This window comes from Balaenoptera ricei, chromosome 14, assembly GCF_028023285.1.
Source record: "Balaenoptera ricei isolate mBalRic1 chromosome 14, mBalRic1.hap2, whole genome shotgun sequence".
Lineage (NCBI taxonomy): Eukaryota > Metazoa > Chordata > Mammalia > Artiodactyla > Balaenopteridae > Balaenoptera > Balaenoptera ricei.
The window spans coordinates 8,176,501-8,193,612 of record NC_082652.1 but is presented as its reverse complement, the minus strand read 5'-3'; the positions used below and the strand labels follow the sequence as shown (position 1 = coordinate 8,193,612).

Below are 17,112 nucleotides of genomic sequence, written 5' to 3'. Positions count from 1 at the left end.
CAACATTTTTGTCAACCAATCAAAACACAGCCTTGTTTTTTGTGTGTTTCTTTTTAAAGACGCCTTAATATATGTTATATATAACATTGAACTTATATGCTATCGCTATCACAACAGCACTATCACTCATTTGTGACTGAAACTTACATAACACACGTATTTTCTCCGTAAGGCACATCACAGCCTTCCTGTGCTCTGAACACTAGACAGCACTTCATTGTTACCCTTGGGGACCATTTTAAATAGTGAAATCACCAACAAAAAGCACCAAAATGTGAAAAATGTAGCACTAAATAGACTGTGAAAAGGATACTTGTTTACAGCATGAGCTGAAAGAAGGCAGAGGGTCACCCTGTTTGACCTCAGCAAGTAGGCAAATTCACAAATACTGAAACCGTGAATAATGAGAATGACAGTATGTTTTCCCCCTGAGGCATATGCATTAGTTACAGATTTCTTCCTTAAACCAAGGACATTCCTCTACATAACCACAATTCAATGATCAAATTCAGGAAATTTGACATTGATGTGATACTATTATCTAATACAACATTCGTTTTCAGTTTCCCTGTTGTCCCAATCATGTCCTTTCTTGAAGTGATTTTTCCATCCAGGATCATGCATTGCATTGAGTTGTCATGTCTGTTTAGTCACCTTTTATTTGGGACAGCCTTTCTTTGTCCTTTGTAATATCAACATTTTTGAAGAGTCTGAGCCAGTGGTTTTGTAGAATGCTGCCTCTGTCTTGTTTCTCTGATACTTCCTCATCTTTATGATCAGGTTGTGCATTTTGGGAGGAATTTTTTCTCCATTTTGCAGATGACAAAAATTGATGTCCAAAGAGGATAAGTTTTCGAGCCTGGAAATCTGGCCCAGAGCCTAGACACTCAAAAAATCTTATGTAGACTGATTCTGGCTTTGCTTAAGAAATCGGAAGATCCAGCAGCAGCATTACTGGGCCCGCCTTCTTGCAGAGCAACAATGAACAGGAGCTGAGTTGCAGCTACCTCTTACCCAGGATATGTATTTGCCACAGTCCCCACCACTCCCTATTGTCTGATACCAGCCCAGCTTCATATGTTACTTACCTGGCCCCAGAGGGCCTTTGTGTTTGACAGCTCATTCTGTCCCATAAACCTGATATAGAAAGTGGTTTTATAAAAACAAAGTGCTCTGGCTGAAGTGAAAGTTGGTTGTGGGAAAGTGTGGCCTTAAGCTTTTGTCCTTCTGTGCAGACTTGGACATGGCCACAGCAGCTTGGTGGGCTGAGTGGGGGAGGGGGGCCCTCCTTTATCCTATTGCAGCTTCTTGCCTCCATCCTGCATCACATACACCAGGACCCACCCTCCCCTGTCCCCAGAAGGCCCTCTGACTGGGACCGAGTAGGGTGGGGCAGGTGCCCCTGTGTGAAACGCTCCACTGCTCCCCAGAGAAAACCTGGGCATCTTCCATCCTTCCCCTAAGATACCCACCTCCCTGCATCTGCAGAGATCTGGGATCCTGCTGGAATAATTTCTGGGCTAAACTTGCCTGAACTCACGAATCATCAGATTGGCTTGTAAAAAGTGGATTTCCAAGCTCTTCTGCAGATTCCAGTTCAAGTTGGTCTGGGTGTCTTTGGAATCTCTTTTTCATAAGCACTTAAGGTACTCAGACTCAGGCAATTTAGGGAAACACGGACAGTTAAGAACACAGTCTTTAATTTCAATTTTATGTTTTGAATAGATAATACATTCATAGGTTCCAAACACAGCAGTGAAAAATTGCTGTCCCTCCCCTGTTCCCAGGTTCCCAATTCTCCCCAGAGACAACCATTGTTGCCAGTTTATTTTGTTCCCATCTAGAGATTTTATACATAAACAAGTACACATCCTACCTTTTCTGAAAAAATGGTAGTTTTCTATACGCACCACCACCGTTCTCACCTTAAGAGCAGACAGGCCTAAGTTTAAGCACAGTCACTTTCTAGTTTGGTGACTTGTGAGTCTCCCTGAACCTCAGTTTCCTCCTCTAAAATGACATGAATAATAGCAGGACACCTCATAGGTTGTTGAGGGGTCATGGGAGAGCACCCGTGTAAAGCTCTCAGTGCTGGGCCTAGCACTGAGTGGCTCTGTGTCTGGTTAGTTATGTGTCCAGAGGCAGCCAGGCTCAGCTTCCCGGCTTCAGAGGTACCAACTGAGAACCATGCCGTGGGTCGGGCCACCTGCTTGGGGTTTAGACGGCAGAGAGAACTTCAGCATCAGTGAACGCTTTACTACATGCCGGGTACTTGCTGAGGGCTTTATGAACATCGTGGTATTTCAGGGTTATTTCATGGTATTACACCATTGAAGTTGGGTTGAATAATTCTTCTGTAGAGTGTTTACATCATAACATGTTTAGCAGGATCACAACCTCTACCCACTGGGTGCCAGTAGAATTCTTCCCTGCCAGTTGTGACAACCAAAAATGTCTCCAGACTTTGCCAGATGTTCCCGGGGAAGGAAAGGGGACAAAACCACCCTCCCTCAGGTTAGAACCACACCTTATTTCATTCTTCCAGTAACCACAGTAACCCCTGGCGGTAAGTACTGTTATTGTCCCATATTAGAGGAGAGGAAACTTGAAGCACAGAGAGGTTGAGTGACGTACACAAGAACACACAGCTAATAAGTCAGTGCTGGGATTCACACTCAAGGAGTCACTGCAGAACTCCTGTTCCTACCCATTATGTAAGAGTTCCTCTTATCTTGCAGGAATTTTGTCTAGAATTATGCAAAGCCCTTCCCAGAAATCTGCTTTACAACTAACCTTAATACGTGTTATTTGTTATTTTTACATCTGCTAGCAAATCCTCAAAACACCTCTGTGAGATCTCTGAAGTCCCATTTTACAGATGGGGCAACTGAGGTCACTTACTTAGGATCCCAAAGCCAGTAAGTCAGAGGTTCTCTGCCCCAGCTGCACATTAGAGTCAGCTGGGGAGCTTTTTGAAGGCCCAGGCCTCACCCCAGACAGATGAGAATCTCTGGGCATGGGATCCGGACATTCCTAGCTTTTAAATCTCCCACAGGATTCCAAGGTTGGGAGCCCCTGTGTTAAGGCTGAGAAGCCACGTCACATTTTAATGCCAAATCTTAGTGACCAATGTAACCAGATGCAGGCTCTATCTTCTCCTCGGAATATCTCGGAGATCAGAGACCTGGAGGCACTGCCCCTTTCTGCCCCAAGGTAAATTCATGCAACCCATGGGGACCCCTCTTCTCTACCTGAAATCCCTCCTGAGGCTCCCTCGCACCCCGGCCACCCACCACAGGCCCCGGGCTCACGCTGCCAGGCTCTCCTTTATTCTGGGTTGCTCAGGGATGGGGTCCAAGAATAAAGGCGTCCCCAAGGCCAGCAGGGGAGAGAAGCACTGGCCTCCTACTGGTAAGGAATGATCCAGTGCTGCAAGGAGTAAGGTGCCTTCTGAGGGTGCTGAGGGTGTGCCCAAGTCCCCCCTTGCTCCACCAGTGGGAGCCGCACCGGTCCGAGCAGTTGGGTCACTCCGGTTTGAATTCCTCCTGAAGCGCTGGTGTTCTTTCTGCAGGGGCAAGGCGTGGGGTGGGGGGTGGGGGTGGGTGGGGCTGGCGTCTCCAATATGCTGTATCAGTGCTCTCTCCTCGACCCCACTTATACCAACACCAGGAGGGGTAGCACTGAACAAGGCCCCACAAGACAGATAGGCAAGTGGAGGCCCGGGGCCCTCCAGGGCGAGCAGACCACCTGACTCCAATCCGATTAAGCCCAGGGTGCAAATGGGAGGATTTGGCAGGACTTCTGCAGGGAAAAGAGTTTTGAAGGGGAAGAAGCAACGACCAGCAGGACTGCAGGAGGCAAGAAACTCACCCTCTCTGGTCAAGCCCCTGAGCCCCTAGGCCAGAGGAGACCCCAGGAGCTGCCTGGACCACATCAGAGGGTGGCAGGTGTGCCCACCTCTCACCTGGCATCAATCTCCTTCTTCCTCTGTCTTCTTGAACGTGGCCAAAGCTTCCGCCAACACGCCGTCAGGATCTAGAATTTTGACCTGGAGGGAAGCAGCAGGGGTTGGTTTGAGGAGCATGGAAGGCCCAGGCTGCCAGCCTTCGGGGCGCTGCCTGCTTTGTGGGGTACTGCCAGCCTCCCTGGGGTCGCCCTGACTGAAAACAAAACCTTGTCTGTTTCCTGACCAGGCTGGGCTCGGCCAGGCTGGGTGTGGCTGTGGGTGCTGTTTTGTCTCTCCCTGGGCTGCGTGTGGCCCCAGGATCCGGGAGAGCTTCCCACCTCAGGAATGGGGAACTGGGTGGGCTTGGGGGCCTCATCACGGCCAGAGTCAATCATTGTGCCACACTTGGCTATGTTGTCAACCCAGAGGCCTTCAAACAGCTGACCATGGTCCAGGTGGAAGAAGCGCCCCGACCCATTCTTCATGCCTCTCTGCCAGTTGCCTTCGTAGCGGTTCCCGTTCTCTGGGGGAAAGAACAGGGAGTCGGGGGTCTTGGCCCACAAAACCAGGCCAGACTACATATACCCGGGCTGGACCCTTGCCACTGCCAGGCTAGACATGCCCACCAGAAAGCCATAGAGCCCTGGGGTGTGAGCAACTTCTGGTTTCAGACATGGTTCACATCTCACCTCCACTACCTCCCCGAACTTAGATGAGCACCATAGTTTCCTAGCTGTAAAAAATATAGCTAATAATACTGACAGGCAATGTTTTCTCAGCACTGACTCTGTGCCTGGTTCCATGCTGTTTCTGACCTCACTTCTCACAAAAACAGTTCTGTGAAGGATGAAGGATTCCATTTTATACATGGAACTTGAAAAGCTCCAGGAATTTGACTGATTTGCACAAGGTCACAGAACTAGGAAGTGGCAGAGGCAGGGTTTCAAACCAAATCCTGTTCATATCAGGAGCCCCAGCTCTTAATCGGGAATCAGTTCCACTTCCCATTGGATCACGGTGGTGGTGGTATAAAAATAATAATAAAGCCAACATGTCTCAGCTCAGACACTTACCAGCCGTGTGACCTTGAGCAAGTCACTGAACCATTTTGTCTCATTTCCTCATTTGTAAAACGGGGACAAGAGTAGCTCCTCACTCATAAAATTATTCTGAAGATTAAATGAGTCCATACACAGACAGGACCTAGAAGAGTATTGGATAAACTCTAGGTCAGAGGTCAGCAAACTTTTTCTGCAAAGGGGCAGATAGTGTTTTCGGCATCGCGGGCCATAGGGTCTCTGCTGTGCATGGTCAATTCTGCCATTGCAGCACAAAAGCAGCCCATGGACAATACATAACTGAACGAGCACATCTGTGTGCCAATAAAACTTTATTTACAAAACACGTGTTGGGCTGGATTTGGCCAATAGTTTGCTGAGCCCATACAAGGATGTACTGATACTGAGCACTTACTATTCCGTGTCATGCTAAGCATTTTACAAATATAAACCTCATTTAAGCTTCACAATAACTCTAGTTAAGCTTTATTTTTTCCTTACTTTACAGTTGAGAAAACTGAAGCATAGAGAGTGTAAGGAAATTAATTGCCCAAGGTCCCACAACTAGTAAGAGCTTGAGCTAGAATTTGAACCCAGGCTGGCCAGCTCCAGAGTCCAAGCCTTAGAAACAGTGCACTTAGAGGTCCTTCACTGTGCAGACCACAGAAGGTGCTCAATGAAAGCAGGCTATTACTACCAGGAGATGCACACTGAAATCAGGCACGGACGCGGATGCACGGGGGATTGAGAATGACAGAGTGGCTGCCCTTAACCCTCCCCAGCTGCCCAGTGCCTTGGTTTAGTCAAATCTCTTTGGAGGGACTTCCCTGGTGGCGCAGTGGTTAAGAATCCGCCTGCCAGTGCAGGGGACACGGGTTCGAGCCCTGGTCTGGGAAGATCCCACATGCCACGGAGCAGCTAAGCCTGTGTGCCACAACTACTGAAGCCTGCGTGCTTAGAGCCCGTACTCCGCAACAAGAGAGGCCACCGCAATGAGGCCCATGCACAGCAACAAAGAGTAGCCCCTGCTCGCCGCAACCAGAGAAAGCCGGCTCACAGCAATGAAAACCCAACGCAGCCAAAAAAAAAGAAAATCTCTTTGGAAGTTGGAATCTTGAGTGTTCAGGAGACTGGGCTCTGGTTTGTGTCCTCACCAAGAGTATCTACTTACTACCTGGCAGGCCCTGGGGAAACAGTGGGGAACAAAACAGACACATTCCCAGTCCTTCTGCAGGCTCACAGTCTAGAGGGACAATGATACTAGCTTTATCGACAGCCTACTGCGTGCCAGGCCCTGTTCTAAGCACTTTACACAGACTCCCTCATCTAATCCTCCCCATAGCCCTATGAAGTGGGTACTGCCATTATTCCCATTTTACAGGAGAGGAAACTGAGGCACAGAGATGCAAAGTAGTTCGCCCAAGATTATACACCTAGTTCTAAGAAGCAAAGGAAGCAAGTGCTGAGAATAATGAGAAGAATGTGCTTTAGGTGGAATGTACAAATGCAAAGATCTGGGGGAATCTCCTTTTTTTTTTTTTAATATTTATTTATTTGGCTGCACCAGGTCTTAGTTGCGGCACGTGGGATCTTCCTTGAGGCATGCAGGATCTTTTAGTTGCAGCATGTGGGATCTAGTTCCCTGACCAGGGATCAAACCCAGGCCCCCTGCATTGGGAGCCTGGAGTCTTAGCTACTGGACCACCAGGGAAGTCCCTGGGGGAATCGTCTTTCTATTCCAGGAAGAGGGAACAGCAGTGCAACGGCCCTGAGGCAGAAAGTGGGAGGAATTGAAAGAAAGTTGTATCGCCAAAAAGAAGGGAGTCCAGGGGAAGAGGGGAGGTGAAACTGGAGTGGTGAGCAGGGCCAGATCATGCTGGGCCCCACAGACCACAGTCAGGCCTCTGAACTCAGTCTGAGGGCAATAGGGAGCTATGGAAAGGTTGAAAGCAAGGCAGTGACAAGGTCCAATTTATGAAAAGCTCGGTCTGGTTGCTTTGTAGAGAATGGATTAAGTCCTGATACAAATGCGAGCTTCTCAGAACTCTTTCCTCTGCCTGGGAACGTCCTTCCTCAGCGCAATACATATCCCACTTCCTCTCCTCCTTCCATTCTCCATTCAAACAACACCTCTTCAGGGAGGCGTTCTCTGACCGAAAGCCAATCTAAACAGCCCTGACCCCAACTCCTTTGTCATTCTCCAACACGTCTTCCTGTTTCCAAGGGGAAGTCCTTAGCACTTCTGACCTCAGAACAGACTGCGTAACCTTGAGCAAATGACTTAACCTCTCTGTGCCTTTGTTCATTTGTAAAGTGCGGATGATGAGAGCACCTATCTTATAGGATTGCATTGTGGATTAAATGAGCTCAGGGCTGTATTAGTGTAGGCTATGATTATTACACCATAAGACAATGTCTTAATTGTTTATATTTATTGTTAGGCTCCCCTTTTAGAGTATAAACTTCCTGAGGGCAAGGACCGGGTCCTGTCATTCACCTTAACCCAGCCGGGACAGGGCTATGTGGGGTTGGGGGGGGCTTGGCCTGATGGGGCGTGGCCATGCAGGGCCCAGAGGAGTGTGACTTGAGGGCGTGGTCGGGTGGGCATGATCAACAGGCCATTGGGGGCGGGGCTAAGCACTCACTCAGGCGTAACATGCCCTCCCCTTCTGGCTTGTCGTTGCACCACTGGCCCTCGTAGATGTCTCCGTTGCTGTAGTACATGCGGCCCCATCCGCTGCGCTGGTTGCCACACCAGTCACCCTCATAATACTCCTTGGGTCCGAAAAACTGGATCCCATAGCCCTGAAAGCACGAAGGTGTCCTTGTTCACGACGTCCCACACCGCTAGGAACTCCCACCATCCTCCCTGGCACCCAAGCCACACACCTGGGCTTCTCCCCTGCTTCCCCCCCCCGAGCCTTACATCCAAGCTGACGGTCGTGTATCGAAGAATCTCCCAGGCCGTCCATTCTCCTCTATCTTTGTGCTACCACCTTCCTGCAGCCCACCATCATTTCACCCCTTCTCACTGGTCTTCCTCCTCCACTCTCCCGTTCTCCCCTGACCCCATGCATCTGCCATACAGCTCCTAGGAGGATCTTTACGTCGTCTATCCGATCACATTTGCCGTGTCTCCCCAACTCTGATTTGACCCTATTAAAAGTCGCAGATGCCTGACAATCAGATCAAAGCTATGGACTTTCTCCCCAGAAAAATGGACATAAGCACTTATCATGCAGCCGCAGAGAATCACCACAAACTCCCTGCAGATCACACCTGAAGAGGTTGGGTTATGCAGCCCAAGTCTACTCTTCAAAATCCTGATCCCCTACATAACCTTCAAGGCCTCACTCCCACCCCTGTGGGCAGACACACCTTACTGTTTATTATATCCTTCCTTTTGCTATTTCCTCTTCTCCTTTTTTACTCCCTAACTCCTTGCATCTTATGGTGTCACCTTTTACAGGAAGCCTGCCCTGAATTCTCAATGAACTGCCTCTGGACTTTCTGTAAAAACCTCTATCCTAGCACCATATTATATGTAAAATATTTATTTTGGGAGCTTTATCCCCAGTGGCCAATAAACATTTTGAGAGTAGAGATCATGAAATGCTGGGCTCTACAACTTGCCAGTGGTGTGACCCCAAGCAAGGCACTTCACCTTCTGCGCCTTTCTGAGCTTGTTTCCTTATCAGTAAAACGGGAATAATAATAATGACGATGATGATGATGTTGTTGTTGATGTGAGAGTTTACAGTATATCATGTTCCCGGGTTACAGTAGCTGCTGTTCGATAGCAATACTGTATTATTATCTGTCTCCATGACCTATGGTGAGGATTCAGGTGTTTACGGGTTGGGGGCGTGCCTCTGGCTAGTTTCTATCCCTCAGGACCTTCCTCTCTTGGCCAAGGGTGTGGCCCCTGCTTTCTTTCTTGCTCCCACTCTTCCAAACCCCCGCTGCCACCTCTTATCCAGTCCCAACAGAAGTGGGGTTCTCAGAAAGGGTTGCCAGGGGAAAAGAAAGCCAGGAAATGAGTGGGGAGGTTGGGAGGAGACTTTGGCCCCTCACAGCCTGGCTGGCTTCTTGTAGCCACAGGGTTTCATGGGCTCCTCCCTGGGCCCTCTCCTCTTGCTTCCTGTTTCCTGGGTTTTGTTCTGAGAAGCCTTGATGTTCCCCCACCCCTTCCTTCTCCCACCCACACAGCAACCCTGTTCTCCTCCCCTAGATCCCCCCACCCTTTTCTCCCAGGCCTCTCTGACTGCTCCCACCACCACCACCACCCCCCCACCCTCACACACACACACACACACACACACACACACACACACACACACACGCACAGCCTGCTTTCAGCCTGGCCCACACCCCAGGGCATGATGGGAACCACTCACACATTTCTTATCGCCCTTCCACCAGCCTGAGTAGACTCTCCTGTACTTTCCGGTCTCTTGGTCAGAAAGGCTGAGGGTGCCATAGCCATCTCTCTTCCCAAATTTCCAGTCCCCCTCATAGATGGCTCCGTTCTTCCTCCAGACCTGTGTTCCTTTCCCTAGGGACACAAAGATGCGCCAACATGGTAGACACGGCCTTTATGGGGCTGGGGGTGCCGGGAGGCAGGTGCTGTGTCTGCCTGGACCTCAGGGGTCTCTAGACTGGACAATTCTCAAGAACTAGGTCAGGGTCTGTGCCCGGTCTCTAGACCCCCAGCACCCAGGAAAACCCCAAAAAAGTTCTATTTCTACAGCCTTTTGCCCTGAAGCCAAACTGACATAGCAGACCCCAAGTAGAAATCTGCCCCTTCAGTGTTTCAGCTTCATCTTTTTTTTAATTTTAATTTTTATTTATTTATTTTTGGTTGCATTGGGTCTTCGTTGCTGCACGCGGGCTTTCTCTAGTTGTGGTGAGCGGGGGCGACTCTTCATTGCGGTGCGTGGGCTTCTCATTGCGGTGGCTTCTCTTGTTGCCCAGCACGGGCTCTAGGCTTTAGTACTTGTAGCACATGGGCTCAGTAGTTGTGGCGCGCAGGCTCAGTAGTTGTGGCGCATGGGCTTAGTTGCTCCACGGCATGTGGGATCTTCCCGGACCAGGGCTCGAACCCGTATCCCCTGCATTGGCAGGTGGATTCTTAACCATTGCGCCACCAGGGAAGTCCCAAGCTTCATCTTTTAATAATACTGAATGGATACACCAGATGGTCAGGATTTTTAGAAAATGTTCTGCATATTTCTTCAGTTCTCCTGAACACACATGGAGACCCATCTCCTACTACTCCAACCCCTCTGTGTCCTCCACTCCCGTTTTCCATTCTGCTCTCCAACCACTGTGGTTTCCATGCTGTTCTTGGAACCCACCTGTTATGCTTTCGCCTCAGGGCTTTTGTACCTGCTTCTCCTTTAGCCTGGAAAACTCTTCCCTCTATATATATATTTTTTTCTTCCCTCTATATTTGCTCACTCCCTACCTCCTGCAAGTCTTTGCTGAAATCTCATTTTCTCAATGAGGCCTACCCTGACCATCCCGTTTAAAATTATTCCGTATAAGCTTCTTTTAATCCCTTACCCTGTTCTGTTTCTTTCCATATCACTTGTCAGCTCTTAACATAATAGATAATTCACTTATTTATCATTTATTGTCTATTGTCTGTCTCTTCCAGGAGAATGTACACTCCACAAGAGCACAGACTGATCTGTTCTGTTCACTGCTCTATACCCAGCACGGAAGAACAGTGTCTGGCATGTTGTAGGTGACCAATATTTGTTGAACAAAGAGATGAATACAATATTTGTGGAGTACCTATGCACACCAACTCATGTCTTGGTCCTTGGTAGCTCAGGAACAAATCCAACATTGTCCCTGTGAGCTTTTTGATCTAGTGCAAGTAACTTAACTCTCTGGGCCTCAGGTTCCTCGTGTGTAAAATGGGGATAAGAATATCTCATGGGGTTGTTCTGTTCACTAAATTCATTAATATATGTAGAACACTTAGGACAATGCCTGCAAATAGAAAAGATGATATCAATGATTTTTGCCCTTGAGGTAAGGTCCAGTCACATTGCAGGGGATGAAGGGTTGTTTACATCTGTCCTTCTTCTAGTTTATTTCCTTTGGGGACGCAGCCCTCCCTCTCAGTCCTTGAGGTTTGCATGGGGCTGACTTCTCCTCCTGGCAAGCCTAGACAATCAGTGTATTCTATCCACCCAGGTCTCTGTGATTGATTCAGTGAAGGGCATGTGACCAAGTTGGTCCAATGAGACTGTTTGTCTCCCAGATGAAGGCAGAACTTACCAAGGCGTAAGAGGCCCTATATGATTCGCCCTCCTAACCTGCCCCTTTCTCCCCTCCTTCTCTGTGTTCCAGCCCACTGGCTTCCAGTCCGTTCCTTGAACAAGAGGTAACAGTGAAAAACATCCCCCCATCTCTGATTCCACTATCTAGAAGACATGCTCCCCCCTGCCTGGCTAATCATTTTCATCCTCTGGGCTCGGCTCAAACATGTTCTCATGGCTCCTTTCATGGCTTCTCTCTGGTCCCCTTTACATCCCGATGATACCACTTTTAGCTGTGTGGCCTTGAGTAAGTCACTTCCTCTCTCTGAGCCCCAGTTTCCTCATCTGTAAAATGGGACATTACCTACTGTGCAGGTTGTCAGTGAGACTGGAAGGACCCTGAGTGTTGGGATTATTCCAGATGCCCAGGATAGGGCCTGGCACAGCCTAGGAGCACAATGAGTATTAGTGGAGTGAGTGGTCTGGGTAACCACTGGGGACACCCTATCCTTGCCCTGAATGACGGCTCTCTGGACTGCTTCCAGCCTGCTTATACGACAGCAACCCACTTCAGCTTGGTCGAAAGGTGAGTCAAGAGAGGGGGCATTGGACCTGGGTTCTCTGACAGATCTGCTTTCTGCAGCCCCAGCCCCATCAGCTCTATGCCTCCAGGGTCTGAGGGGAGGCAGGACTCACACAGGAGGGCTCAGAGGGCCACACCAGCCCACAAGGTCATATCACAGGTAGGGCAGCCAAGTCCAGAGAAAGGGAAATGACTTACCCAAAGTCACACAGCTACTCAGTAATAGAGCCAGGCTCAGAACTTCAGGGTCCTGACTCCTAGTCCAGGGTTCTGTCCACACCACAGGCTGCCCACAAGGATTGAAATATGCAGGCAGACATCTTTAAGCGCACATAGAGCTCCAAGCAGCTGCTTAAACCCTGGCCTTTAAGTCAGTGCTGAGGGTGGGTGTTGTGTTACACACTGGGTGAGGTCAACTTTGGGGGCCTTCTTGGACAAGGAAGCTCTGAGTAGTGATTCCTGCCATGGTCAGCCCTCTGAGAACACTCCAGAAGTTCCCTTCTGCACAGACCCTTGGCTAAATACTTGATAGATGTCATCTCTTAACAGATAGGTATTATTCCCATTTTACAGATGGGGAGACTGGGGTTCAGAGTAGTGTAGTAGATCTCTCAAGGTCATAGTTACTGGAGCTGAGATTCTGACCCAGTTTTATGGACTCAAGCGCTTAACGCAGGAAGGTAGGAGAGAAGAATGGTTAAGAGCAGAGAATCTGAAATTGCAAGACTGGACTGAGAAGCCATAACACCTTTTTTGAATAAAAACTATTTTTTTTTCTTCAGGGCTTAGTTTGTATCACAAAGAGCCCCGTATTCCCTGCTAGTTAAACTGAGCCCAGCCCAGTTAAAGTCAGAGCCCCAGCCACTTGGGGTGGGGGGTGGAAGTATAGGGGGTGGAAGTATAGGGGGTGGGGGATGGCGGGTGTCCTCCCTCGCCCCCTACTGGTTTGAAGGGCTGAGTTTGAAGACCAGAATCCCAGTTGCAAGCTGCTTTCTGGGGGCCACCTTTTCCTCCTGCTAGCCAGCCCCATGCTTAGCCCAGGTGTCAGAGGTAGAGAATGAGCTGGTGTCCTGAGAGTCCCGGCTGAGGCTGCGGCTGGTGCCTAAAGACTGCTTTGTCCCCAACTGGTCCCTTTGCTCAGTTGAAGCCAGGGCCGAGTTGGGTTCCAGAGCCCCAGCAGGAGGAGGCCCCTGGTTGGTCCAAGTCGGCATTCACTCCTCAGAGACACATGTTATATCCCCAGTGAGCCATGCAAGCTGCTTCCTTGGCCCCGGTTGCCCACCATGGCCCAGACCCCATACTCACCGCCTGAGCCCCCGAAGGTCCCCCACTTACCGTGTTTCATGTTGTCCTTCCACTTGCCCACATAGTGATCACCATTGACAGCGAACACCTGGTGCCTCAGTCCGTTCTTCTGGGCCTTCTGGTCCCACGCCTTCCACAGGGGCTCTGACTTTGGCGGGCACTTGGAGATAGGCATGTTGGCTGCTTCTGTGGGCCAGAGGGTGCTGGCAAAGGGTTAGGGACATCGGGGGCTCAGTTTGCCGTAAGTAATACCAGGATCCTGGGGCTTCCCAGGGAGACACTTGTCTGAGGTCAAGTGGGATGAGTCATGTGTGTTCTGAGTCCCCAGGGCAGATGAGCAGCCCCTGGGGGGTATCCTTTTGTGCTGGACTGACCCTCGGAGGCTCTCTCTTCCCCTGCCTCTCCAGGGGCCCCCTTGGGGCGGGGGATCTGATGGCACAATTGCTTGGGATGGGAACCCAGGGAAACCAACAGAGCAGAGGGGTTTGTGATGACATCAGGAAGAAGCTGCCCCGGGGGAGAGGGTGAAAGTCACATATTTAATAACCAGTATGACCAACCAGAGTGGATGCTGGCCTGGAGCCCTCAGTCGTGAGCACTACAACCCACTCTGGGGAGTTGGGGCCTAGCCAGGCCACTCTGTCTGGGCTGGCAGACAGCCGTGATGGCACAGCCCACAGGGGCACCCCCGCTACCACCACTGGCTCAACACCCAACACTTTAGCCCCTGGGGTCCTGCCCCCTATGCCTGGTGGACAGGATGGTAGAAAAGCCTAGGGGCTGGCTTTGCAGGGGTTTGTGAGCTGTCAGGAGAGCCCATCAACTAAAGAGACTGCCTCTTGGGAGACCCCCTGTACCGGTTTGCCCGGAACTGAGGGGTTTCCTAGGACATTGGACTTTCAGTGCTAAAGCTGGGACAGTCCCAGGCACACCGGGATGGTTGATCACCCTCTGCCTCTGACCTCTGCCTTCTGCCTAGGTACCCTTCCTGTCTGCCTGGTTAGGTTTTTTTCATCAGACCAGGGCTCTCTCCTCCCCACCCTGCCTGGTGGGGTTGCAGAGAGACTTTGGGTCTCTCCCCAGACTGGAAGCCCCCCATCTATGCTCTTCATGTCCCCAGGATCTCCAGTGCAGACATTCTTGTTTATTTGTCTGTCTCCAGGGGACTTGTGCAAGGTGATAAAGATGGTCTCCAAATCTGGGGATCCCTGTTTCCCCTCAGCAGGTACCATCTATCCTGCTCCATAGATGGGAAATACACAAACACACTCAAGCAGTGCTAGCAGCCAAGGATGGGGGGTGGGGGAGTGGAGGGATGGGGGAATGAGGGGATGGGGGTGGGGGACTAGAGTGAACTATTTAACCATCAGCAGGCAGAGGTCTTTTTTGGTTTTGTTTTTGTTTGCCGCACTGCGTGGCCAGCGGAATCTTAGTTCCCCCACCAGGGATCGAAGCCAGGCCCCCTGCAGTGGAAGCATGAAGTCCTAACAACTGGACCGCCAGGGAAGTCCCAGGCAGAGGTATTGACCAATGAGAATGACCTCAGGGCTGAGCAGGTTTCAGGAGATCTTGGTGTCCCTCCCAGGCATCCACCCACCCAGGACCAGCGTCACAGGTGTGCAACCTCAACAGTGGCACAGGGCCTGGTCCTTAGAGCGGCATGTACTTGGTCTCGGCTCTGTCGCTGTTTTGAAATTCTTAATACTTTATGAGCTACTGCCTCACATTTTCATTTTGCACTGGGCCCTGCTTATCAAGGAGTTCCCTGTAGGGCCACAGCAGGGGCCTCAGTGATTCTGACTAAGCTGGCCAACTGTACTGGCTAGTACATATTTTGACAATCATGCCTAGGAATTGGGAAAGTCACTCCAGGCAAGGAAAACAGCCAGGGTGAAAACTGGGCAGAGGGAAACAGTCTCATGTCCTAAATTTAATGTTTTTCTTTTTTCTCCCATTTGCATGTACCATGTGTACTATGATTAATCTTTATATTGAAGTTAATTCACTTAAAAAATCAATACATTTATCCAAGAAAGATTTTGCAAACATTACTTAAGTCTTAGCTAGACACTGGGGCTTACAGTTGACATTAGCAAATGTTCAGAAAGGTGTTGTTAATGCCATATTAGCCCCAAACTGACACTTTCTCCTTGGCTTACTCAGAACTGTAAGAGAACTCAGAATCTAATAACTTTCTTACGATGTCATTGGGTGATACTTAATGCTTCATCAGTGTAACTCATCCTCTGTCCCACACTTTCAGGAACGTAGATTCTACCCTAGAGGAGGTTGTGGTCTTAATACATAGAGCTCCTGATAGGAAAAGAAAGCTTTGGGGAATTCCCTGGCGGTCCAGTGGTTAGGACTAGGCGTTTTCACTGCCAGGGCGCGAGTTAGTTCGTGGCCGCAAGCCACGCTGCGTGGCCAGAAAAAAAAAAAAAAAGGGAAAGAAAGCTTTGCCACTCGGTGCGCGTACTCTACTCGTGTTGTTTTCATACTGAATAACAATAATTACCACCATGGAAGGTGGAAGGAGCAGGGCCCAGGCGGCTGGGGGTCAGTCGCTAGCCCGCGCCTCGTCACACCTACGCCGGCTCACCTGCGCTCTCCTGCGGGGCGGATCCTGCATCTGGAGTCCTAGGCCGAGAGCGGTGGAGTCGCCGCCCGCAGCCTCCAACCTCAATCGTCGTCCGCAGCGCGCGTTCCGGCGTCCCAAGCCGGGCCGGGGTCGCTATGGCAACGCGGGGCCCCAGCAAAGCCAGCCGGCAGGTCCCGCCCCTTCCTGCGGAGACTGTGAGCTCGGGGCCGCGTGTGGGGAAGGCTGCAGATCCTCCTGCGACGAGGAAGGACGTCTTCGGGCCTGCGGAGGTCGAGTACTGGCTGGTGCACCGGCCCGGTGGCCAAAGGCTGGTGGGCGAGCCCGGGAGACCTGATATCCGCGGAGCTTGGGCCACGGTGTGCCCCGGGAGGTTACTGCCCTCCCCACCCCCGCTTCCCTCCCGTCCCGGTTTCCCCAGAGCAAATACCACGCCCGATGCTGGTAGGAAAGTGTCAAAGGCTTTTCTGCCTTGTTGCAAAGACAAAGGGGCAAAATTAAAGGGAAAGCCAACATTACACCTGTTCTTTGTTTTTTGATGGTTTATTAGACTCCTCTGAGAATCTGAGGGAAGCTATATTGCCCCTCCACCCCGGAAGATGCATCCGATTTACATAGACACAAGTCGGCCCAAGTCATTCCTCAGCTCACTTCCCTACAGTGGCTCCCCTGACCACTCAAAGTAAAAGCCACAGTGCCTAGTGTCTTCAAAGCCCTGTGTCATTTGCCCACCTCCCTCCCCCTTCCTCTCTGAGTTTGTCCCCTACTCTGTGCGCCCAGTCCCACTCTGCTCTAGCCTCACACTTGCTTCCTTGCGGTTCCTGGAAAATGCTAGGCGTGTTCCTGCCTCAGGGCCTTTGCCTCTTCTGTGCTCTCTGCCAGGCCATCTCTTCCTCCAAATAGCGGCCTGGATCACGCCCTGCCCTCCAGGGCTTTATTCAAATCACCTCAGTACGGAGTTTCTGGACCACCCTATTTAAAACTGGAATCTCCATATATACTTTCTGAAATGTTTTCCTCTTTCCCAACCTCATTCCTGTTTCATGTTCTCTGTAGCACTGCATGCACACACACACACACCCCTTATTTATTGTCTGTCTCTTTGAAGGCAAAAAAAAAAATTTTTTTTTGGCTGTGCCAGGCCGTTTGCAGGGATCTTACCCAACCAAGGATCATTGAACCCGTTCCCCCTGCAGTGGAGGCGTGGAGCCCTAACCACTGGACAGCCAGGGAATTCCCAGAATATTTGTTGAGATATAATTTTTGCTCTAGAGTTCCCCACAGGATCAGGCTGTACTCACTTGGCTTCTTCACTTACTTTCCCCCTGTGTATTAGCCAGTTTCTACTGGAA

General features: G+C 50.3%; 1 protein-coding gene across 3 annotated transcripts; it reads right to left on the bottom strand.

Annotated features, from left to right (window-relative positions):
* Positions 1–1,683: 1,683 nt before the first annotated feature.
* Positions 1,684–16,015, bottom strand: MORN3 (MORN repeat containing 3). 3 transcript variants are annotated; one of them, XM_059894357.1, is made up of 7 exons: positions 15,764–16,015; positions 13,195–13,367; positions 9,402–9,559; positions 7,650–7,809; positions 4,285–4,469; positions 3,965–4,048; positions 1,684–3,565 (listed from the first exon to the last, which is right to left on the bottom strand). In XM_059894357.1, exons 2-6 carry the CDS (start codon positions 13,337–13,339, stop codon positions 3,971–3,973), a joined length of 726 nt encoding a protein of 241 aa, XP_059750340.1. In that variant the 5' UTR covers positions 13,340–13,367; positions 15,764–16,015; the 3' UTR covers positions 1,684–3,565; positions 3,965–3,970. The 3 variants fall into 3 exon arrangements, with proteins under 3 accessions (XP_059750340.1, XP_059750339.1, XP_059750341.1); XM_059894356.1 differs by having other exon boundaries at positions 1,684–4,048; XM_059894358.1 differs by lacking the exon at positions 1,684–3,565 and having other exon boundaries at positions 3,959–4,048; positions 4,392–4,469.
* Positions 16,016–17,112: the final 1,097 nt, after the last annotated feature.

What these genes read in the sequence shown, in the direction of transcription:
- MORN3 (XM_059894356.1), bottom strand. Translation starts at nt 13,339, where the DNA reads ATGCCTATCTCCAAGTGCCCGCCAAAGTCAGAGCCCCTGTGGAAGGCG. An exon ending in GAAGGACAACATGAAACACG is followed by an intron (nt 9,560 to 13,194) that starts GTAAGTGGGGGA and finishes TTGTGTCCCTAG; the next exon opens with GGAAAGGAACACAGGTCTGG. An exon ending in CCCAGTTCCCCATTCCTGAG is followed by an intron (nt 4,049 to 4,284) that starts GTGGGAAGCTCT and finishes GCTTCCCTCCAG; the next exon opens with GTCAAAATTCTAGATCCTGA.